The sequence below is a fragment of the Gobio gobio genome (genome assembly GCF_949357685.1).
Source record: "Gobio gobio genome assembly, chromosome: 8".
NCBI classification, from domain to species: domain Eukaryota; kingdom Metazoa; phylum Chordata; class Actinopteri; order Cypriniformes; family Gobionidae; genus Gobio; species Gobio gobio.
The window spans coordinates 54,745,665-54,765,389 of NC_137114.1; the positions used below are offsets into that span (position 1 = coordinate 54,745,665).

The 19,725-nt window shown below is 36.8% G+C and overlaps 1 protein-coding gene across 1 annotated transcript in view; it reads right to left on the minus strand.

Annotated features, from left to right (window-relative positions):
- LOC307130034 (uncharacterized protein) overlaps positions 1–19,725 on the minus strand; it is a 176,097-nt gene that overhangs the window by 62,205 nt on the left and 94,167 nt on the right. The window contains exons 7-8 of the mRNA XM_079822883.1: positions 2,772–2,867; positions 838–2,565 (exon numbers count right to left, since the gene is read on the minus strand). Coding sequence (XP_079679009.1) covers positions 838–2,565; positions 2,772–2,867 — 1,824 coding nt within the window. The remainder of the gene's footprint in view (positions 1–837; positions 2,566–2,771; positions 2,868–19,725) is intronic.

Genomic DNA, 19,725 nt, shown 5'->3' on the forward strand with positions numbered 1-19,725 from the left:
TGTCAATCATCACAATCTCAGTAGTGACTCAGATCAATAGTTTAGCGGATTCACTCCCATAATCAGACATCCCAGCTCTCCGGGAAGTTCCAGGAGTCTCCCTCATATTGATATTGTGAGCGTCTCAAACGGACGGCTGCATCCTAGTGAGGTTGTGTCTTTCCTAGTCCAGTCCTTCTGAGGCTTGTAGACTCCAGTCCTCCTCAGCATTAAACACCAGGAGACGCTCTAGTAAGTGCTCATGGCTACGGCACACGTGTTCCCGCCCCCACGGTCACGCCACCAAAATACTGTTCAAACTTCACTTTGGAGAAACACTTTGTATTAAAGATCTTTATATTAACTGGCTCTTCTATGAATGCAATGCAGTGAATGCCAGCCGTCTGTGTCTCCAGTGGCTCATTATTGGCAGTTTAGTGTTGAGTGATTAATTTACACCAAAACTAAAGATAACGTGTGCCTTCATCTCTGAAAACATTATTTGTGTCTCACATTTCATAATGAGGTCAGATCAGCTCAGCTCGTTCTCCAGCAGGTCTTTATCATGAATGTGAATGTGTGCAAAGGATTGTGGGTGATTGAGCTGAATTAAAGATGTGAAACGAAGGCTGGCGTCAAAGGATCCTTCAAACTGAGACGGCCTTCAAAGGCGCTTGATGACGTGGCCGTCGAGATATGCAGTCTTACTAGGACACAGCCTCTGTTTGAGAAACACCCGCAAATTATGTTCAATATCCCAGAATTCAATCTGTGCCCCGTGATTTAAACACCTCTGACCTCTGTGTGTCTCTGTTCATAATGTTTTAGACTGTAATGATTGAACTCAGTGTTACTTACTCATCATTTCCAAATCCAATTAATCTGCTCAGGTAAAACCCCTGCATCGTCTCCTCTGAGGACAACAACACAAAAACTAAAGCTGACCACTGAGATGAGGAGAGTTTCACATCACGTAATCCTGCACGGCTCGTATGAGGTTGAGCTTCGTTCACTAGTGAAAGATCACCCAGTTCATTCAGACAGTGAAACAGATTGATGTATTTATCTGGAGAGGGATTCTCACTGATCTTTTCTTTAATATAGTTGACTGTTTTCTTATTGTTGTGAGAGCTGTTTCCTGTCTGTGTCTTTAGTTCTTGTAAGAGACTCTGATTAGACTTCACTGACAGACCCAGAAGGAAACGAAGGAAAAGGTCCAGATGCCCATTTTTACTGTCTAAAGCCTCATCCACAGCTCTCCGATGGAGATCAGACAGTGAAGCTGTGTCTCCATTAGTTGGTTTGGTAATCTGGTCAAACACATTGATGTTCTTGTTTATAAAGGAGAGATGCACATATAGAGCCGCTAGATGTTCCTGAATGCTCAGATGAACAAAGCAGAAGACTTTCCCCTGATTCAAGCCCAACTCCTCTCTGAAGATCTGAGTGCACAATCCTGAGTACACTGATGCTTCTGTCACATCAATGCCACACTCTCTCAGGTCTTCCTCATAGAAGATCAGGTTTCCTTTCACAAGCTGCTGATACGCCAGTTTCCCCAGTTTGACAATCAAGACTTCATCTTTCACTTTCTTCTCATAGTCCTTCTCATGTTTGATGTTGGTCTGGAGGATCAGGAAGTGTGTGTACATTTGAGTGAGAGTCTTGGGAAGCTGTCTTTTCCGTGATTTCCTCAACATCTTCTCCAGAACAGTGGCTGAGATCCAGCAGAAAACTGGGATGTGACACATAATAAAGAGGCTCCTTGATGACTTCAGGTGTGAGATGATTCTGTCGGCCAGACTCTGATCAATGATTCTCTTCCTGAAGTATTCCTCCTTCTGTGGGGCACTGAAGCCTCGCACCTCTGTCACTCGATGGACACACTCAGAGGGGACGAGATCAGCTGCTGCGGGTCTGGAGGTGATCCAGATGAGAGCAGAGGGAAGCAGATTCCCCGCAATGAGGTTCGTCAGCAGCTCGTCCACTGAGGCTGATTCAGTCACATCACACAACCTCACATCGCTCTGAAAATCCAGAGACAGACGACACTCATCCAGACCATCAAAGATGAACAACACTTTATACTTATCACTGGATATTTCCATTCCTTTGGTTTCAGGGAAAAAGAAATGAAGAAGATCTGAAAGACTGAGTGTTTTGTCCTTCATCAAGTTGAGCTCTCTGAAAGGAAGTGGAAATATGAGCTGGACGTCCTGATTCTGTTTCCCTTCAGCCCAGTCCAGGATGAACTTCTGCACAGAGACTGTTTTTCCAATGCCAGCGATTCCCTTTGTCAGCACAGTTCTGATGGGTTTGTCTTGTCCAGGTAAAGGTCTAAAGATGTCACTGCATTTGATCGGTGTGTCCTCTGTTTCTGCTCTCCTGGACTGTGTCTCAATCTGTCTCACCTCATGCTCATTATTGATCTCTCCACTTTCACTCTCTGTGATGTAGAGCTCTGTGTAGATCTCATTCAGGAGTGTTGGGTTTCCCTGCTTTGATATTCCCTCACACAAACACTTTAACTTCTTCCTCAGATTTGATCTCAATGTGTCGAGGACTTCAGCAGGTTTAGAGTCATGGCTGTAAGATTAAAATATCCCATTATTACATAAGTTAGAGAAGTAAATAGCCATAGATCACAAAATGGATGATTTGTTTGCTGTATTATGGGACACAGAACATCATACGGTGTCTGAAATGTTTTAATCATTAATCATGTGTTTGAGTGATGTGTGATGTCACTGCAGCTCCTAAAATTAAACAACAACAAAAGTCCCACATTTTACCTGAAACCAGGACACATGCTTTCATTAAAGTCTTGTGGTTGAATCACAGGCGTGAACACAGTTTTGTTTTTAACTGGTCTGGATTGAAGATTTGACCTTAAATCAGAATGAAGAGGGTAAAGAATCAGACACACTGATATTGATGTAATTGTGTCATTAACTGAGTAACAGACCAACAGCTTTTACAGTGTGTGAATGTATTAACAATACAATACATAGAGCTTTACACAAGAGCACAATGATCATCATTAATAGACTGAAACTTACAGGATCTGATCTCATTAAACTGCTGTATATTAATAACAACTTTATAAAAGTTATGCTTATAATATTTGATTTTTATGGAGATGATATACCTGAGATCAGGCCGTGTGTTTCCACTCTTAAAATTTGTTGGCGGATTCATAGACTGGTCACTCTTCATAGACACACAGCTGGACTCTGGGTTTGAGCTCTTCGGCTGGACTGAACTGGAACAGAGAACAGATTCAGTTTAATCCTTTGAATTAATGAATTCATCCAATATGATCAGAGACATTAACCCTCTCGAGTCGGCAATCAAGCCGGCGTGATTGGCTTGCTTTTTTTCTTATCAGTGCCAAAAAGACTCAAATAACTGTGTCTTTTTTTTATCATTCAGGCAAGTGTTATACATCATTATAATCTGTTAAGTTTCTTTTTTTTTTTTTTTTTAGTACAGTCACAATAAAAACAAATTGTTGTGCTTTTTGCAAAATAAAGAAATCAAACATGATGCGCGATCTGCAGCCTCTCTGTCAAAGACGTTTATTCAGATACAGAAATGCTGAAATGTCAGGTTTTAAACACTGTAAACCAAATCAAAAACAAATATTCTGTGTTTATGTAATCCGTTTAAAAGCAGAGCGTTGTTAGTCGTTCCTGAGCGGCTCATTATACGTTAATGCGACAACGCCCACCAACAAGCACGCGCTCTATGGAGATTCAAATACTGAGGCACGCCCACACACTCTCATTCATAAAAAAACTCTTCATACTTCATACTGGCAGCCGGAGGGCGCTCCGTGCACATGTAGTCCATTTATAGCACACATAAAGAAGATACCATGTGACACTGACATAAACAAACAGCTTCATAAACAGAAGATATCTTCTTAATGCGTGCTATATATGGACTACATGTGCACGGAGCGCCCTCCAGCTGCCAGTATGAAGAGTTTTTTATGAATGAGAGCAGCTGACGCTCATATTACAATCTTTAGAAGGTATCAACGCGGTTTTCATATTCATAACTGCTGACACATATTAACATATCACATATAAAAAATGGAAGCTTGAGTCTTAGCTCTTTTAAATGATGTTAGACTAACATCCAGATAGACAAGTTTGAAGATAATAACAATCGCGACAATATATGGCTTATCTGTGTTATTTATACAATGTTAGGTGTTTTCATAATAGATTATATGTATAATGCAATGCGACTCAAGCATTATAATCATGCAGAATATTGTGAAATATATTTTCTGTCTGATTTTTTGATCCAAAGCCAAAAGTAAAGTAAGTTTGGAGTAAAAACATGGTTTTAATCTCATTAGCTAATTGTTGTGTTTTAATAAATCATAAATTATAGTTTAATAAAGCATAAATTGCTGTGGCAGAGATTGCTTTAAGTTATCTGGTCTACCTTTATGAAGCAACTCTGCACTGTGTCTAAGCAGAATTTCCCCTTGGGGACAATAAAGTTAACTAACTAACTAAGCAAAAACTCACTTCATTTTGATTTTCCGCCCAGACATTTGTACTTATCTAGTAAATTAATCTTGATTTAAGAATTTTAAATATTTGGACTGGAAACAAGAAAAAATACCAAATAAGAAGAGCATTTTTTGCAGTGTAGTCAAATCTTCTGATCATTTAAAATATAATAGGCCTTTGTTGATTACATTCCAAATATAATAAACTACAAAAAATATATATTTCCTTTGCTCTGTTGCTCTCTGTCACAGGCCTACCTGCAGCTCATTCATTATGCAGCTCATTAATGCGAGTCCTTTGTTATCCCAGGTGCTATCTCATCATTATTCATTAGATATCACACCTCCTCGCATATTGGCTTTGAGAAATTTTTTGTCTTACAAATTTTAAATCAGTGTATTGTTTTATGTGAATGAGTAGGCTCAATGATTCTCACATCAGTTTAAAGAAAAAACTCTATGGAAATACAAGATGGAGTCAAAAGTCTTGTGAACACATATATATTGTGTGTTTTGAGGCCTTAATTTTAAAACAATTTTTTTTGTTTTTTCAAAATCTGTGCATAAACATTTTTCTCTCAAAAATACAACCATGTACATACTTGTTGCTCACATATTCCGGTTTGCCCAGTTTGTGCTGAATACAGTGTAATTACACTTTTGCCATTAATTTGTTTATAAGCAACTGAAAAAAATACAAATGTCAGATTATGTCAAAACTTCTAAAGGGCCCCAAAAGAGCTCAGACTCCAGAGGTTTAAGTATCCAAGTTAAAACTAAATAAAATAAAAGTTAGAAGTTTCCAGTAAAAGTGCATAACACATGTCTTAAGCCACACTGAGCGATTCCTCTGTGATTCTGTGCTATACGGTCCGATCTTCCAGCTGTGATTCGACTGATCACACTATACGTGTGATATATGCTGATAAACTTGTGACATACTTGTGTTTACATATTTGGAATGAAATGCTGTTTAGTGTGGGAGAAGAACGAATGTCTGGGGAAAATTAGGGATGGGCGATATGGACTTAAAAATTTATCCCGATATTTTCTAGTATTTATTGCGATAACGATATCAATGACGATAAATGTAGTATCATTCCCCATGTTTTATATATATATATATATATATATATATATATATATATATATATATATATATATATATATATATATATATATATATATATATATATATATATATATATATATATATATATATATATATATATATATATATATATATATATATATATATATATATTTAATTAATAGTTTTTTAATATTTTTTTATGTAAAATTCCACACCAGCATTTTCAGAAATGGAAAAGTTGCAGATATAATTGTCTTCTGTAAAAGTGCAGGAAATGTTTAAATAGTGCAACTGTGCTAAAAAACGTCACACAATACAAACAAAAATAATTTTTAAATCAATGAAAAGTTTTACATGTAAACCGATTCTGTATTTATTCATACATGGTGCAAACAGTGGTAAAAATAGCAGAAACAGCAAAAGTAATTATCCCAAAAATGTCTTCAGATAACAAAAAAGTTGAAAATAATGATTTAATGATAGAACTTCAGTAATTTGAGTTGATAATATAATAATACCACGAATTATTCTACTAATAAAAATAAACTGCACTAAGGAATAATGAGCTTCTGGGTTCATGAATATTAATCACGTTGTCAGCGTTCATTCCAACTGATTGGCTGAAATCAAAACAGGCACAGTAATAGGTGCGCGCCAGCCAATGAGATTCCCGTTTGTGCATTCCTTTCTTCCTGTTCACGAAAGGCTGAATAATTCCAAATAAACGCCATTACTTTACAGGAAAATGCAACAAAGGATATTGTTTACATGTAGCACGTCAATTCTGTTTGGTATAAGACTCTCTCGCTCTCTCTTTGAGTGTGTGTGAAACACTGAGCGCTCTCAGTCGCGCGCCTCACACTAGTGTTTAATGTGCGTCATATACACTGCGCATTCATTGAGATTAACTGAAATAGTGTGCTTTACCGATTGATTGAGAAAGAGCAAATCTCTTAAGCGCTCAGTCCAAGTGCTCAGCGAGTGAAAATACATCTGTATGGTTCAGATTGCCCTCAGGTAGCCCCTCGTTTATGAACTCTTCCGCAGCTTCCACCATAGTTGTTTTCGTTCTGCACGTGAGATGCGGATTCAGTGCCGCAGCTCCTATCAAGCACTGCGCGTAGAGCACCAAGTGCTGCGGGGGGCACCACAAGAAATTCTCTCTCCAATCCCCGTTCAGCTATACAGAGTGACGAACGCAGCCACCGCGGCCATCATAAAGTAATAACGTTTAGGGCATCAAGAGACGGCCAGCGGTGGCACGGTGCGGATGGGTCGCGCCATCAACTAGGCTTTATCGTTATTATCGCGGGAAGGCAAATTCTTATCGTGGGGAGAATTTTTACCGGTATATCGCAAACGATAAGATATCGCCCATCCCTAGGGAAAATGCAGGCCGGGGAAAGCAAATCTGGCCGACACAACCCCTCCCGTCATTTCAGCTCCCCCTTCAAAACAATGAAAGTATGGTGAAGCGGCTCACCACGGCTCTGCTTTCGTCTGCGAAAAAGTTAAGAAACTCGACGCTAAGCCCTCAGTGCCGAGCAGTTCCCACGTGTGATATTGAAGAAAAATGCGATATGCGATATCCTTGTTAACTAATGCAATATTCAATATGCAATACGATATTGCTTTAAGTGTGTGAAAAATATATTTCTTTCCCCAACTGATATCTTTCACTTAAAGCATAACCGACTGTGTTTACATGAATACTCATCAAGACAGCCATTTTGACACAACTGTGTGTGTATTTGACAGTTCGAGTGTGTAACAAGACAAGAAAAAAAGAATGGCTGGTGCCCACATTTTGGTGTGTGTCAGACAACAGACAGCACGAGACTGCAAGGTGTTTTTTTTTCGCAAGTTATTTTTTCGCAAGTTAGTCGTGGGCCCAGTCTATTCTCTGCTGTATGCATCAACCTAAAACGTACACTTTTCACAATGTTGAAGTAGCCTATTAAAATCATTCAGATATTGCGTGCCCTTGCGATATGAACATTTGCGATATTTCGATAATTTCGATATATTGCGCAGTCCTAGTTTTGGTCCTATATTTTTTACTTAAAAGAAAAAGCTAATGGAGCACTTTCATTTAAACTTATATAAACTATGTAATGCTTCACACAGAGAGGCCAGATAGCTGGCCTGAATGGTTGTAGCGAAGTGTAAGCAAAACTCACGTCTGACATTTTAAATTGGGGATTATTATCAGCGTCGATCCCACTCACATATGGGGCAGTTTGCAACACTCCACTAACAACTGCGTTACTGTACAGAAAATAAACTGTGCAATAGCAACAGAAATAAAGAACACATACATGCGATGCGCTCCATCTACGGACCGCCCACTCATCAGCGGGTGAGGGAGAGAGTGCTTTCCACCTTAAAGGAGCAGCACCTAATTCTACTTGTTACAACTAATATAATTTATTGTACTGGACAGTTTAAAGCTCATAACCATTAATATTTTGTGGTGACTTGAAGTACTTAGAGTGCAGTGTTATGTTGCATCATGCAGTATTGGTCCTGAAAAGTGCTGAGTAAATGTGATGTTTGTTACCTCAATAAATGTAAGGTCATTCCTATTTTATGTTCTATTACATTAACATTAAAACCACACTCTTTTTATGACTAAAATAACAGTAAAGCGTAAAAAAAACAGAATTTTCAAAAATTTAAACGGATTTTATTCAGCCCTACACTAGGGCTGAACGATTTTGGAAAATAATCTAATTGCGATTTGTTTTAACCAATATTGCCATTGCGATTTAATATGCGATTATTTTTAAAGCTCTTTATCTTCTGTATTATTCAACAAAGACGAGCAATACATTATAAAGTACCTTTTTTCTTATAAATTAATCTAATTAACAAAACTTACAATATTTGTGTTTAAATTATAAATGTAATTATAAGTACTTTTAAAAATAATTACACATTAAAAATGCATTAAAAAATAGCTTGTTAAGAATTTGAATAATATAAACTAATATTGTTTCAAAAAATAAAAGCTAGTAAATCACAAAGAGGAACAAAAAACATTAAAAACAATGAACAAAGAGTACTTTCAGTATTTAAGAGTGTCTGAACTGAGTTATTTTCTCTTTCTCAGCTTTACTGTTGCCTGATTATTAATGATGACATTATCATCGAGAGCGGGAGATCTGCACTTGCCCTATCTGTTCATTATTAATTAATTCATTAAGACATTATTGACGGTGTTTACATTCATTTTGCGTTATAAGAGCATCTTCACAGAGCGCGGCGCGAGCATTTGAAACTGAAAGCCTTCTGTCAGTGAGTTAACTATATGTAATATATAAGCACTGCATTCCTAACGACATAAATGAAGACTTCGTAGAGCATTTGTAAGGAAAATACCGGTGGGTGAGAACACACACTGTAAGCGTGACATCAAGCAAAGTTTCTCACAGACAGCGCATATCCTGTGCAATGAAGCCGTGAATGTCATTGTAATACGCTTCAACCTTTCCGAACGTTATGAAATATTATTTTATGGTTCAAGTGATGTGTGTGTGTGTGTGTGAGAGAGAGAGAGAGAGAGAGAGAGAGAGAGATGAAATAGAAGCAATCAGAATACAGGCGTTTCTAAAACACAGTTAGGGTTAGGGTTGTACATGTACTGCAGTTGTACATGACCAGACTACATTAAAATCTAATCAATCCAGAATCATTGGAGACAGAATCTTTTCTCCCTCCTCTATTGTATAGTATGACCAACACAATATTAGATTGATCAAACACAAACAGTTATTTTCTTTAGGCCAGGCCTGTAGGCGTTACATGCTAAGTTGATGCTTCTTCTGCAAACCGCTTACTCTCGCGTGTCACATGACCAGACTGTAATCACAGCCTTTGCGGTTACAAAATCGTGTTTTATCATATCGCGATATTAATGCAAATGCAATTAATCATTCAGCCACACCAAACACTGCAATAATCATAACTGAAAATAAAGCTGAAATTCAGCCCGACTCAAAAAAAGAATCACACAGTGCATGTCCGGCTTTAGGAAAGACCAGCGAGTGCTGTAACACTTTTGCTGTAACGTCTGTAACTCAGTGGTGTTTTGTGTCTCACACTTTGATTATAATATTCCCACATTTATCTGCTACAAATTATACTTGAATTAAAGTCTACTATACATCCCTAAACTGGATAAATTGTAAACTGGAGTCAGCGGTAGAGCGGTCATCTCTCGCTTCACTCAAGCGTACACTCGGACTGAGCGCACACACTCACATAAGAACAGCAAGACAATAACACACACCATAGACAAAAGCGTCTTAAAGGCACATCAACATTCATGTCATCAACAGTATTAAACAGGTGGTTGTTACAGTGTGTTTGTGTGCACGTATGGGTGGGTGTGTGTGTGTGTGCTCTTCTGCTGGACTGAACTGGAACAGAGAACAGATTCAGTTTAATCCTTTAGCTTACTGTGATCATTCTTTATGAGAGGAACCAAAAATAAATGTGTGTGTGTGTGTGTGTGATCTTTTTCTGTGATGTAACACAATATTGAACAGTGTTTGTTGAAAGTACCTGCATCCCGGAGAGAAATCTCCATCTCTGGATCTAGAATTGCCCATGATGAAGCTGCAGGAGAATCTGATGAGTTTGATCTCCTCCACTGACACTGAATGAACAAACATCAGACACTAATCTAAATGATTAAATTAAACAACCTTCATAATTCATAATAGTGAGGAAAGGATCACGTGACTGTGTGAACTCAAGCTCAGTCATAGGGCCTATTCTCACACACACAGCCAAACACTGATTGAACATGTTCGGTCGGGCCAGGGCTGTTCACAGGGGGGCGACCCGTTGGCTAGAGCCACTGCCCCTCTGCCCTCATCGCTTGAGGTTCCCCTCTTGTGTCCCTCCCTTCATTCACAAATATGTGCTACAGCAGCTAATATCACAAAACATTTCTAAACACACCAAGCCAGTGAGCGCGTGACGCATCTGAAGGAACGCAAATTCATCACCTACAAGAAAACTGCTGTTAAATAAATGAGCAACAAATAGTAACAATATTGTATCAGCCTTTCATAGTAGGCCTTGGATTCAGGGAACAGTGATTAAACTATTTGCACGCACTCCAGTCCACCGCCGTCTTCATTTCAAAATGAAATGTGTTTATTAAACACAAAAGGTTTTATTTCAAAAGCATTTCTAATTTAAGTTCATAATTACAACAAACAAAAATGCCAGCAAAAGAAACAAAGTGTGGTCAAAAAACTGTGAATAACTACCATCCCAAAATCCAAACATTTGTTCTTTGTCACTTCCGCCCATAACAGGTGTTGTGTAATATTCAGTTCCTGTGAAAAACTGTTCCAGTGGGGGGAGTATACATGAATATTCATGAGATCCCCTTGATGTGGGCGTGGCCTTGAGACAACGCAAACGAATGGAACTGAAAATATTAGAGCACTCCTCAAATCGCAACCCGTTTCATGGATTATTTCGAATAGACAATGAAGTTTCAATGTTAAGCATTAACTGCAACAGTTCACATTTTCAAAACAATGCACAGTTTGTGCAATATGATAAATTGTCTGAGTTGTTTTGCCTGATTGATTACAGGCATTCAGATAAATAGGTAAGGACACAGAGCAAACAATTAACGAATTACCTATGCTCATCTAGGCTAACAAAGATTATTATTAATTATTTGTGCAATAATAAAATTTTTAAAAGCTAGCCTGGTGTGAGTCATCCTGAATTTCTTGTTTATTATATAGTCAGTGTTTCTGTTAACTACATAAACTACATACCTACTGAGGAAAATGTTTTATTAATCTTGTAGTCATCATAATTAAAATTGCAATTTGTAATTGATTATATAATACATTGCATAAAGCTTTAAAGCATTGTTCTGATGGATGGCCCAATCTTGGATATAGGCCAGAGGTTACTATTTTTAAATAGGGATAGGAAAAAAATATATCTTATATATTACGTCTTCATCACCAATGTCATAATGGCTTCCTTTTGCTTTTGTGATCATATATTGATCATCATATAAAGTTACTGTTTGTTTCAGACTGGATGTAAGAGCTGAAGTCACGAGTAGATCTGTCAGTGTATGATCTGGACATACATGGGGGCTGTTCTCTCGCATTGAGTGCCAAGGCTCTGTTTTAATAATTATGTATTACAAAACTGCAATTCTTATAAAACTGTAAAAATAAAAACAATCCAAATAAAGATGACACATTTTATTTGTTTACATGTACATCATGTCACATTAACCAACATCAGAGAACTGTGTGAACATGAAAGTGTGTTGTTAATATTAACGTTATTAATCTCAAGAGGACTTCAAGAAAATATTTTAGGTCAACAGAGTTTGGTTGGGAATCCCTGGCCGACAATGTTCAGAAATGATATCATCATATCCATACTTGGCCCCACTTTATATTAGGTGGCCTTAAGTACTATGTACTTACATCAAAAAATAAGTACAATGTACTTACTGTGTTCAAATTGTATAGCAAAACACTTTTGCTGATATTGAGGTGGGATACGGGTAGGGTTGGGGACAGGTGTGGTGGTATGGGTTAGTTTAAGGGTAGGGTTAGGTCTAAGGGAAGTGTCAACTGTGTAATTACAAATGTAACTACAGAAATTAATTACAGACGTAAGTTCATGTAGGGAATTTTTTTAATGTAAGTACAATGTAAAAACATGTAAGTGCATTGTATCAAATGATTAATTAAAATGTTAGTACATAGTAGTTAAGGCCACCTAATATAAAGTGGGTCCGTATACTTTGAATAATATTAAACGTGATTAACACAACATTATGGATTGTTACATTTTAGATGATTTCACACACCATATAAAACACATGGTCAAAGAACAGACATGAGATATCCTTTATTATAGCCTGTGTGTGTGTGTGTGTGAGAGAGAGAGAGAACTATGAGAACTATTTATTCATATATTATTTATTATATTATTCGTTCTATAAACTGTATTTGACTGTTAACTAGGCTAAATACAATAGAGAAAAACATGATGTACTCTTTTGTGGGTCCACTTAAAAGGATGGGTTGTTCAAAAATAACAATTCTGATGCCCTAATCTCCTTTAATCGATTTAGTATTTGATTCCCAAATAAGTATGTGGAAAGATGTTGATGTTGTTCTGTTAAAGCCTTAAATATGTGACAGATACAAGTAAATGTGCATTTACTATTCAAATTAATTTTAAAGCCTCACAAATGAAATAAAAAGAGTAAAAAACTATAGGCTATTAGCCTGGACGAGCATAGGTTATTCGTTCATTGTTTGCTCTGTGTCCTTAACTATTTATCTGAATGCCTGTAATCAATCAGGCAAAACAACTCAGACAGTTCCGTTCGTTTGCGTGTTGTCTCAAGGCCACGCTCACAACAAGGGAAATATCATGAATATTCATGTTTACTCCACCCACTGGAATAGTTTTTCACAGGAACTGAATATTACACAACACCGGTGACATATACCTTACGCGCCTGACAGGTGTACGATAATGAACTTAAATTCCTAAATACAAGTATAAATATGCACATAGTAAATAATAATAATAATAAAACAAATAGCATTTTATAATAAATACATTTATAGACAAACGGCTACAACAAATATAGTCAAGCCTTACCTTACAAAACTTTGTCATTTAATTTGAAAAGCAATCACTTAATCCGAAGGGAAGCCGCGTTGTTCCCAGTAGCAGAGGCTTGCTCGCGGTCCATTCTCAAGAACATTTCCATGTCCTTTTCAAGTTTTTCCCCATAGTAGGCTATTAGCTATGCATATAATTCAGATTTACCAAGTTAATTTGCATCTGGATTGCACGAACACTTTCATACACAATTTATGACCCTGTCCGATTCATTTCTACAAACGAGACACGCAGGTGGAAATGTTGTTCTTTATGTCGTTTACTGTAACGCAAACGCTCGTCTATACACAGGTTTTGTTACCGCCGGCGCTCACTGGAAGACTACATTATCCAGCATTGCTTGAGATCTACAGCAAACTACGGCAACTCAAATAGCTCAAAATACACAGCACTTTTCCCCCCTTGTGGTGGTTCTAAATGGTATAATTTTGTACAAAGTTGGAAAGGAATAGTAATGATATAAGTAGTATTCAATACACTGTTAATTATAACAACTAGCTGAAAAAAATATTGCTAAAAATAGAACTAGGACTTGACTCGAGACTTGACTTGGACCCTAAAGATTTGACTTGACCTGGACCTTAGAGACTTGAAACTTGACTTGGACTTGGACCTCAAAGGTTTGAGACTTGACTTGACTTGACCTGGACCTTAGAGACTTGAAACTTGACTTGGACTTGGACCTCAAAGGTTTGAGACTTGACTTGACTTGACTTGACTTGACCTGGACCTTAGAGACTTGAAACTTGACTTGGACCTCAAAGATTTGAGACTTGACTTGGACTAGAACCGCAGGGACTTGTGAACATGTCTGGCTGATATTGCCCACAACCCAGTGCGAGATGGACGAGGATTTGATAGAGCTACAATCGCGGATATAAAGTGTTAAAAAATGACAAACATGACGGATGTGCGAGTCCGACGATTAAATAGAGAGTTTTAGATTAAGGGGTTTGAGTGATCAATTATCAGTATTTAACGTGCGACTACATTTCTCTCCAATACAGTTAGGACATTAAACTGAATGTGGAGGATTTTAACTGTGACGATGATTGACAAGGCAGTTTAAACAGTAATGGGATGCAACAGAGTCCGTTAAAGATGATGAAGTAGTGTCCCAAAGCTTGCATACTCTTTTGCTACACACTCAAAAGTATGTACTTTTTCTTTCACAAAAAGAGTACATACATTTAGGTCGTAGTATTAAGTAGGCGAATTGGGACGCAGCAGATTTAGGGGACATCGCTAGGGTTGCCACCCGTCCCATAAAATACGGAATCGTCCCGTATTTACAAGAAAAATTACTTTTACAAAGGTCCACACATAGTTGAATAAACACATACGGATTTTGCAGTGTGGAGAATACTGATAGCAAATATAAAGAAATCAATTTCACAATAAGTAGTACAGGAGCTCATTTGTGCGTGATTGCGTTTTAGTGGCTTTGTTGCCATAGCGGCGGAGTCTTGAGAACATGCGCTGTGCCAGTGTGCCTGTAAACTTGCGCGTTTTTTAAAAACATGTCGAGCTTGCGTCGTGTCCACCGTTATGTCACCGCTGAATATCATAAAGGTATCAATGGGTCTGTCCAGTAACTCATGATGAACCTCAGGCCAACTGCACACTTTATGAGAAGCATTTCAGTGTCTCAGACTGACTGACTTAAAGCAGCAGCGCTGACAGACCGGTCTATGTGACAAACACATCCATGCTTCTAAAAGGTAGGCCTATCGGTTTTTTTTTAATGGATAATATATTAATATAATATTTCAATACATTATCAGAGCTTGGCAGACAGAATTATAATTTTTTAGACAGGTTAATTAATAGATTATAGCCTAATAAATGTTATTATTAATTTATAATTTAGCTAGGCTATATTAATCATACATAATAAATAATCCTGTCATATAAAGTTTATGACATTTAAAAAATATTTAGATAAAAATGGGACAAATAATTACAAGATTATATAGTCATAATTTAAGTAAATTATTAAAAGAAAATAAACATTTTTAAAATTCAAAAAAGTGATTACTGGTTCAGACTGGTTCAGCTTAAAGGGACAGTTCACCCAAAAATGAAAATTCTGTCATTTATTCACCCTCAAGTTGTTCCAAACATGTATACATTTCTTTGTTATGTTGAACACAAAGGAAGATTACTGTGGAAGTCAATGGTGCCCCCAAAGCAGCCTGGTACAAACTTTCTTCAAAATATCTTCTTTTGTGTTCAGCACAACAAAGAAACTCATACAGGTTTGGAACATCATGAGGGCGAGTAAATGATGACAGAATTTTCATTTTTAGGTGAACTATCCCTTTAAAGTGCACCAAATATGCTAAGAGTTCTTTAGAATTAAATAAAATAATCAAATGTGAAATAATATAGCATGTGTTCTGTTGCAAGTTCACGTACTTGATCTTATGTTTTCTTATGGTTTATTATTGAGCTGTCAAGTTGTTAATGTTGAAATAATCATTTCATGACGTATTCTTTATTTCTGTCCTTTATGCAATTGTTTTTTAGGGGATTTTTTTTTGGGGGGGGGGGGGGGGGGGGGGGGGTCGTGAATGGGTGTCCCTTATTTTGCCACACTGAAGGTGGCAGCCCTAGACATCGCCCAAGCCTAAAAGCTACGTTTTTTCCCCTCACGTGCAAACTATTGGAAAGCTCGGATGAGTTATTAGTTCGGTTAGTAAAATAAAGAAATTATAGTTTTTAAAAAGAAAATAATATTTATGTAAAGAGATATAGTAAAATTAACAGGCAGATTACAAACTACAATCCACATTTGTGTTGGTAGTGGGCGGCAGTGGCTCAGTGGTTCATGGTTGTCTACAAACCGGAAGGTTGGTGGTTTGATCCCTGGTTCCACCTGATCGAGTGTTGAGGTGTCCATGAGCAAGACCCCTAACCCCAGCTGCTCCCGACGAGCTGGATTGGCCTTGCATGGCTGACACCGCCGTCTGTGTGTGAATGGGTGAATGTGAGGAAATATGTAAAGCACTTTGGATGGCCATGGGTCTGTTGAAAGCGCTATATAAATGCAGTCCATTTACCGTTAATGTTTTTGCTCCTGGTTTTCTAGTGCTAGCCACTGTCCACGTTTATGGAAGATAATTAATTGTCTTATCAAATTATTGTCCCTGATCTGATCTAATATATAAAAAAAAACACCTAATTTGCTGTTTGCAAAGTTTGTAGCCTACTATTTTCTGTTTGTTTTGATAAATTAAATAATTCATTATTGTTCAATAAATATTAAAATATGTTAATATAAAAATATACTTTAATGAAGTATATTATATTATATACTGAATGAGATCCCATAATAATTTAATAAAGCTTTACAGTAGAAACAAATAATTATAATATATTTTATTATATGTTATGATTAATATATTTTTAAATCTGATGGTTTCATTATAAATATGATTAGTATCTCTAAGGTGGACACCCAACTTGATGTATGATATTTCCCATCTGAACCTAATCATGTCAACAAATGTTAAAAGTTTATTATCATGTTAATTATTGTGCCTTTTACACCAAATACCATGCATTACATAATCTTCCTTTATTGAAAAACTGTTGCTTTATTTACCTTGAAAATCATTAACAAGACCTGTGTCTCAAAATATATTCAATAATTTTAGCGATTCTCATTTGCTACATAAATCTACAACATCTAAAAAAAATCATTAGATATGAGATCAAATTAGCACAGAATTAACTTTTTGGAAGCATAATTACAACAACATAAACTGAATAGGCACTAAAGCCTAACAACTGTATTTGCAATATGATTGTAAAAGGTTTGTTATTCAATCTCTACATTACATTTTTTTTCGATTGCTAAACGACAGTGAGCACAACTGGAGCTACATGTGCAAAACTCTAACTACAGTCTGCACTACCAACAGTCACCTGAGCTAAACAGTTCACATCACCTGCAAAACTCATTCCAAGCAACACAACTCTTAACACAGGCTCAAAACAGGCTCAGTGCAGCCAAACACTGCACAGCCCTCACTGAGATAACACACACTGTCACTCAGAACACACACTAGCATCAAACACCAATACAGAAAATACACACTTTTCATCTTTACAGTTTGAACAATTTCAGTGACTTCATACAAAGTCATATTTTCTTCAAAGAAAAGAGTCACATGATTTATTTAAATTTTCAGAAGATATGTACCAATTGTTTAAGGTAAATGAAAATCAGCAGTTTGCTTCAATAGTCTGTAGTAATTTACGGAATTACAGTAGCCTAATGAGAAACAAAAGATAGAAACTAAAAGTACATAGGCTACTGTAATTCGAGATGTGTGTGTGTGTGTGTGTGTGTGTGTGTGTGTGTGTGTGTGTGTGTGTGTGTGTGTGTGTGTGTGTGTGTGTGTGTGTGTGTGTGTGTGTGTGTGTGTGTGTGTGTGTGTGTGTGTGTGTGTGTGTGTGTGTGTTTGTGTGTGTGTGTGTGTGTGTGTGTGTACTGTACTCAAGCCCTTATAGCACCTGTCTCCAAGTAGGGTTGGTTTCGAGATCAGTGTTTGGTGTAGAGTCTGTCCTGTGATTGACATGACCAGCTGTGCACAGCCCTGGAAAACAAACCCGACCAACACCAACAGACGCAGATCCGACAAAACCCAACAAACGCGTGAAATGATCAATACAACACATCTGATGATAAACCTCTGAAGAACCACAGACATCACCAAACACTAAAGAAACCCTTCATTAAAGATTTCATATCAAACAAACAATCACTCAAAATGTCCTCCAGAGATTCATATTAATATGAGAAAGTCACACACATGAACACTCACCTCGATCAAACTTTTACAAGATACAGCTTCTCAAATTTTCTGCTTAAAATAGCGGCAGGAGAAACTCTAACTTACTTACACTTTTAATTTGTGACGAGAGAGAGAGGCGTAAACAGAGATGCGCGTTCGCGAGAGCACCACTGCGCGTGCGTGAGAGCAGACGTTGTTGGTAATTAATATTTTGTGAATAAAGTGGTAATTTAGTTTTTTTGTGTGAGCCCTCGCGCCGTTTTGTTAGCTTTTTGTCTTTTATTCATAATTTTGTTATTTTTTGATTGTTTTAATTTTCTCTTTCGTTCATAGGCTAGTTTTGCTCTTGTTTATTCCTCAATGTGTTCACTCTTTTGGTCTTTTGTACTTTTTTTGCGTTTTATTTGACTATTGTCGATGTTTTTTGTTTCAGTTTGTTTTTATCTGTATAATTTATTATATTTTATTGTCTATTCATTGGTTAATTTAATAATTTATGCATGAATTATGATAATCACAGTCAGATTTATTTCCTGTGTTTTTATTGCTCTTAGGGCATGAAAAACAAGAGTTTATGGTTTAAACTGAAGAGATGCTGTATTAAACATAATACTGTAATAACACAGCAATATTGTGTGTATTTAAAAGAAAAAACAAGCAATACAATTGTATAAATCATGTGAAAACTATAAAATATATACAAAAATATAGATTGACAGACGCAGTTGTTGAGCTTTGCGTATGTTTGATATCAGAGCATGAGGACGTCTCTCACTGGTCAGCATTACAAGTATCATCACGTAATCAGATGATGTTCATGCACATTACATTCTAATAACACGAATACATTTATTTACAGTCAAAGTCACTGCAGATGAGAAACAACAGTCACAGTAATAGTGTGAGTTCAACAGCTCTTGATGCCTGATGTCCACTATAGTGGACAGACGATTAATCAGAAGTTTCTCAAATCAATACTTGGCAAATGTAACTGTGATGAGACTCATTAGATATTGTTTGATGCTGTTTTACCTGCAAGAGTCTCCAAGGATAGAAGGAATGGACGGATATTAATAAAAAATAAAATGAATAAAACCCATGCAATGCAAGAACATGCTTTATGAACAGCCGTCCACTGTAGTGACCGCAATGATGAGAGGCTCATTTAGTTTCTCTCTCTCTTCAGTTTGTTCATTTATTCTTTCGGTCATTCGTTTTTCTTCATTATTTCTGTTTTGTTCTCTTTGGCTCGTTCATTCAATCTTTTTATTTGTTCATCCTTGCCTTCATTTGTTCAGTTTTGTCTTTCATTTCTCTTCCTGCAGAGTTCCTGATAATAAATCATAAAGAGGACTTTGTTTGAACACATCTGTATGATATGAAATAAGTTTGTCCTCACCCGATCATGTTTATAATCACACTTAGTCATTTATCAGATGATTTTTCCAAATGAGGATCAATGCAATGTGACATAAACCTGAAAGAATCAGAGAAATGAAAAGCATACTGTAAAAACACTGTCAACTCTTGAACAGTTTTCATTTATTTCTCCTGCACTGAGATCTTTATTGCACTTTTAATTGAATTACTGAAATGGTCAAAACTCCTGGAGAGGAAAGGAC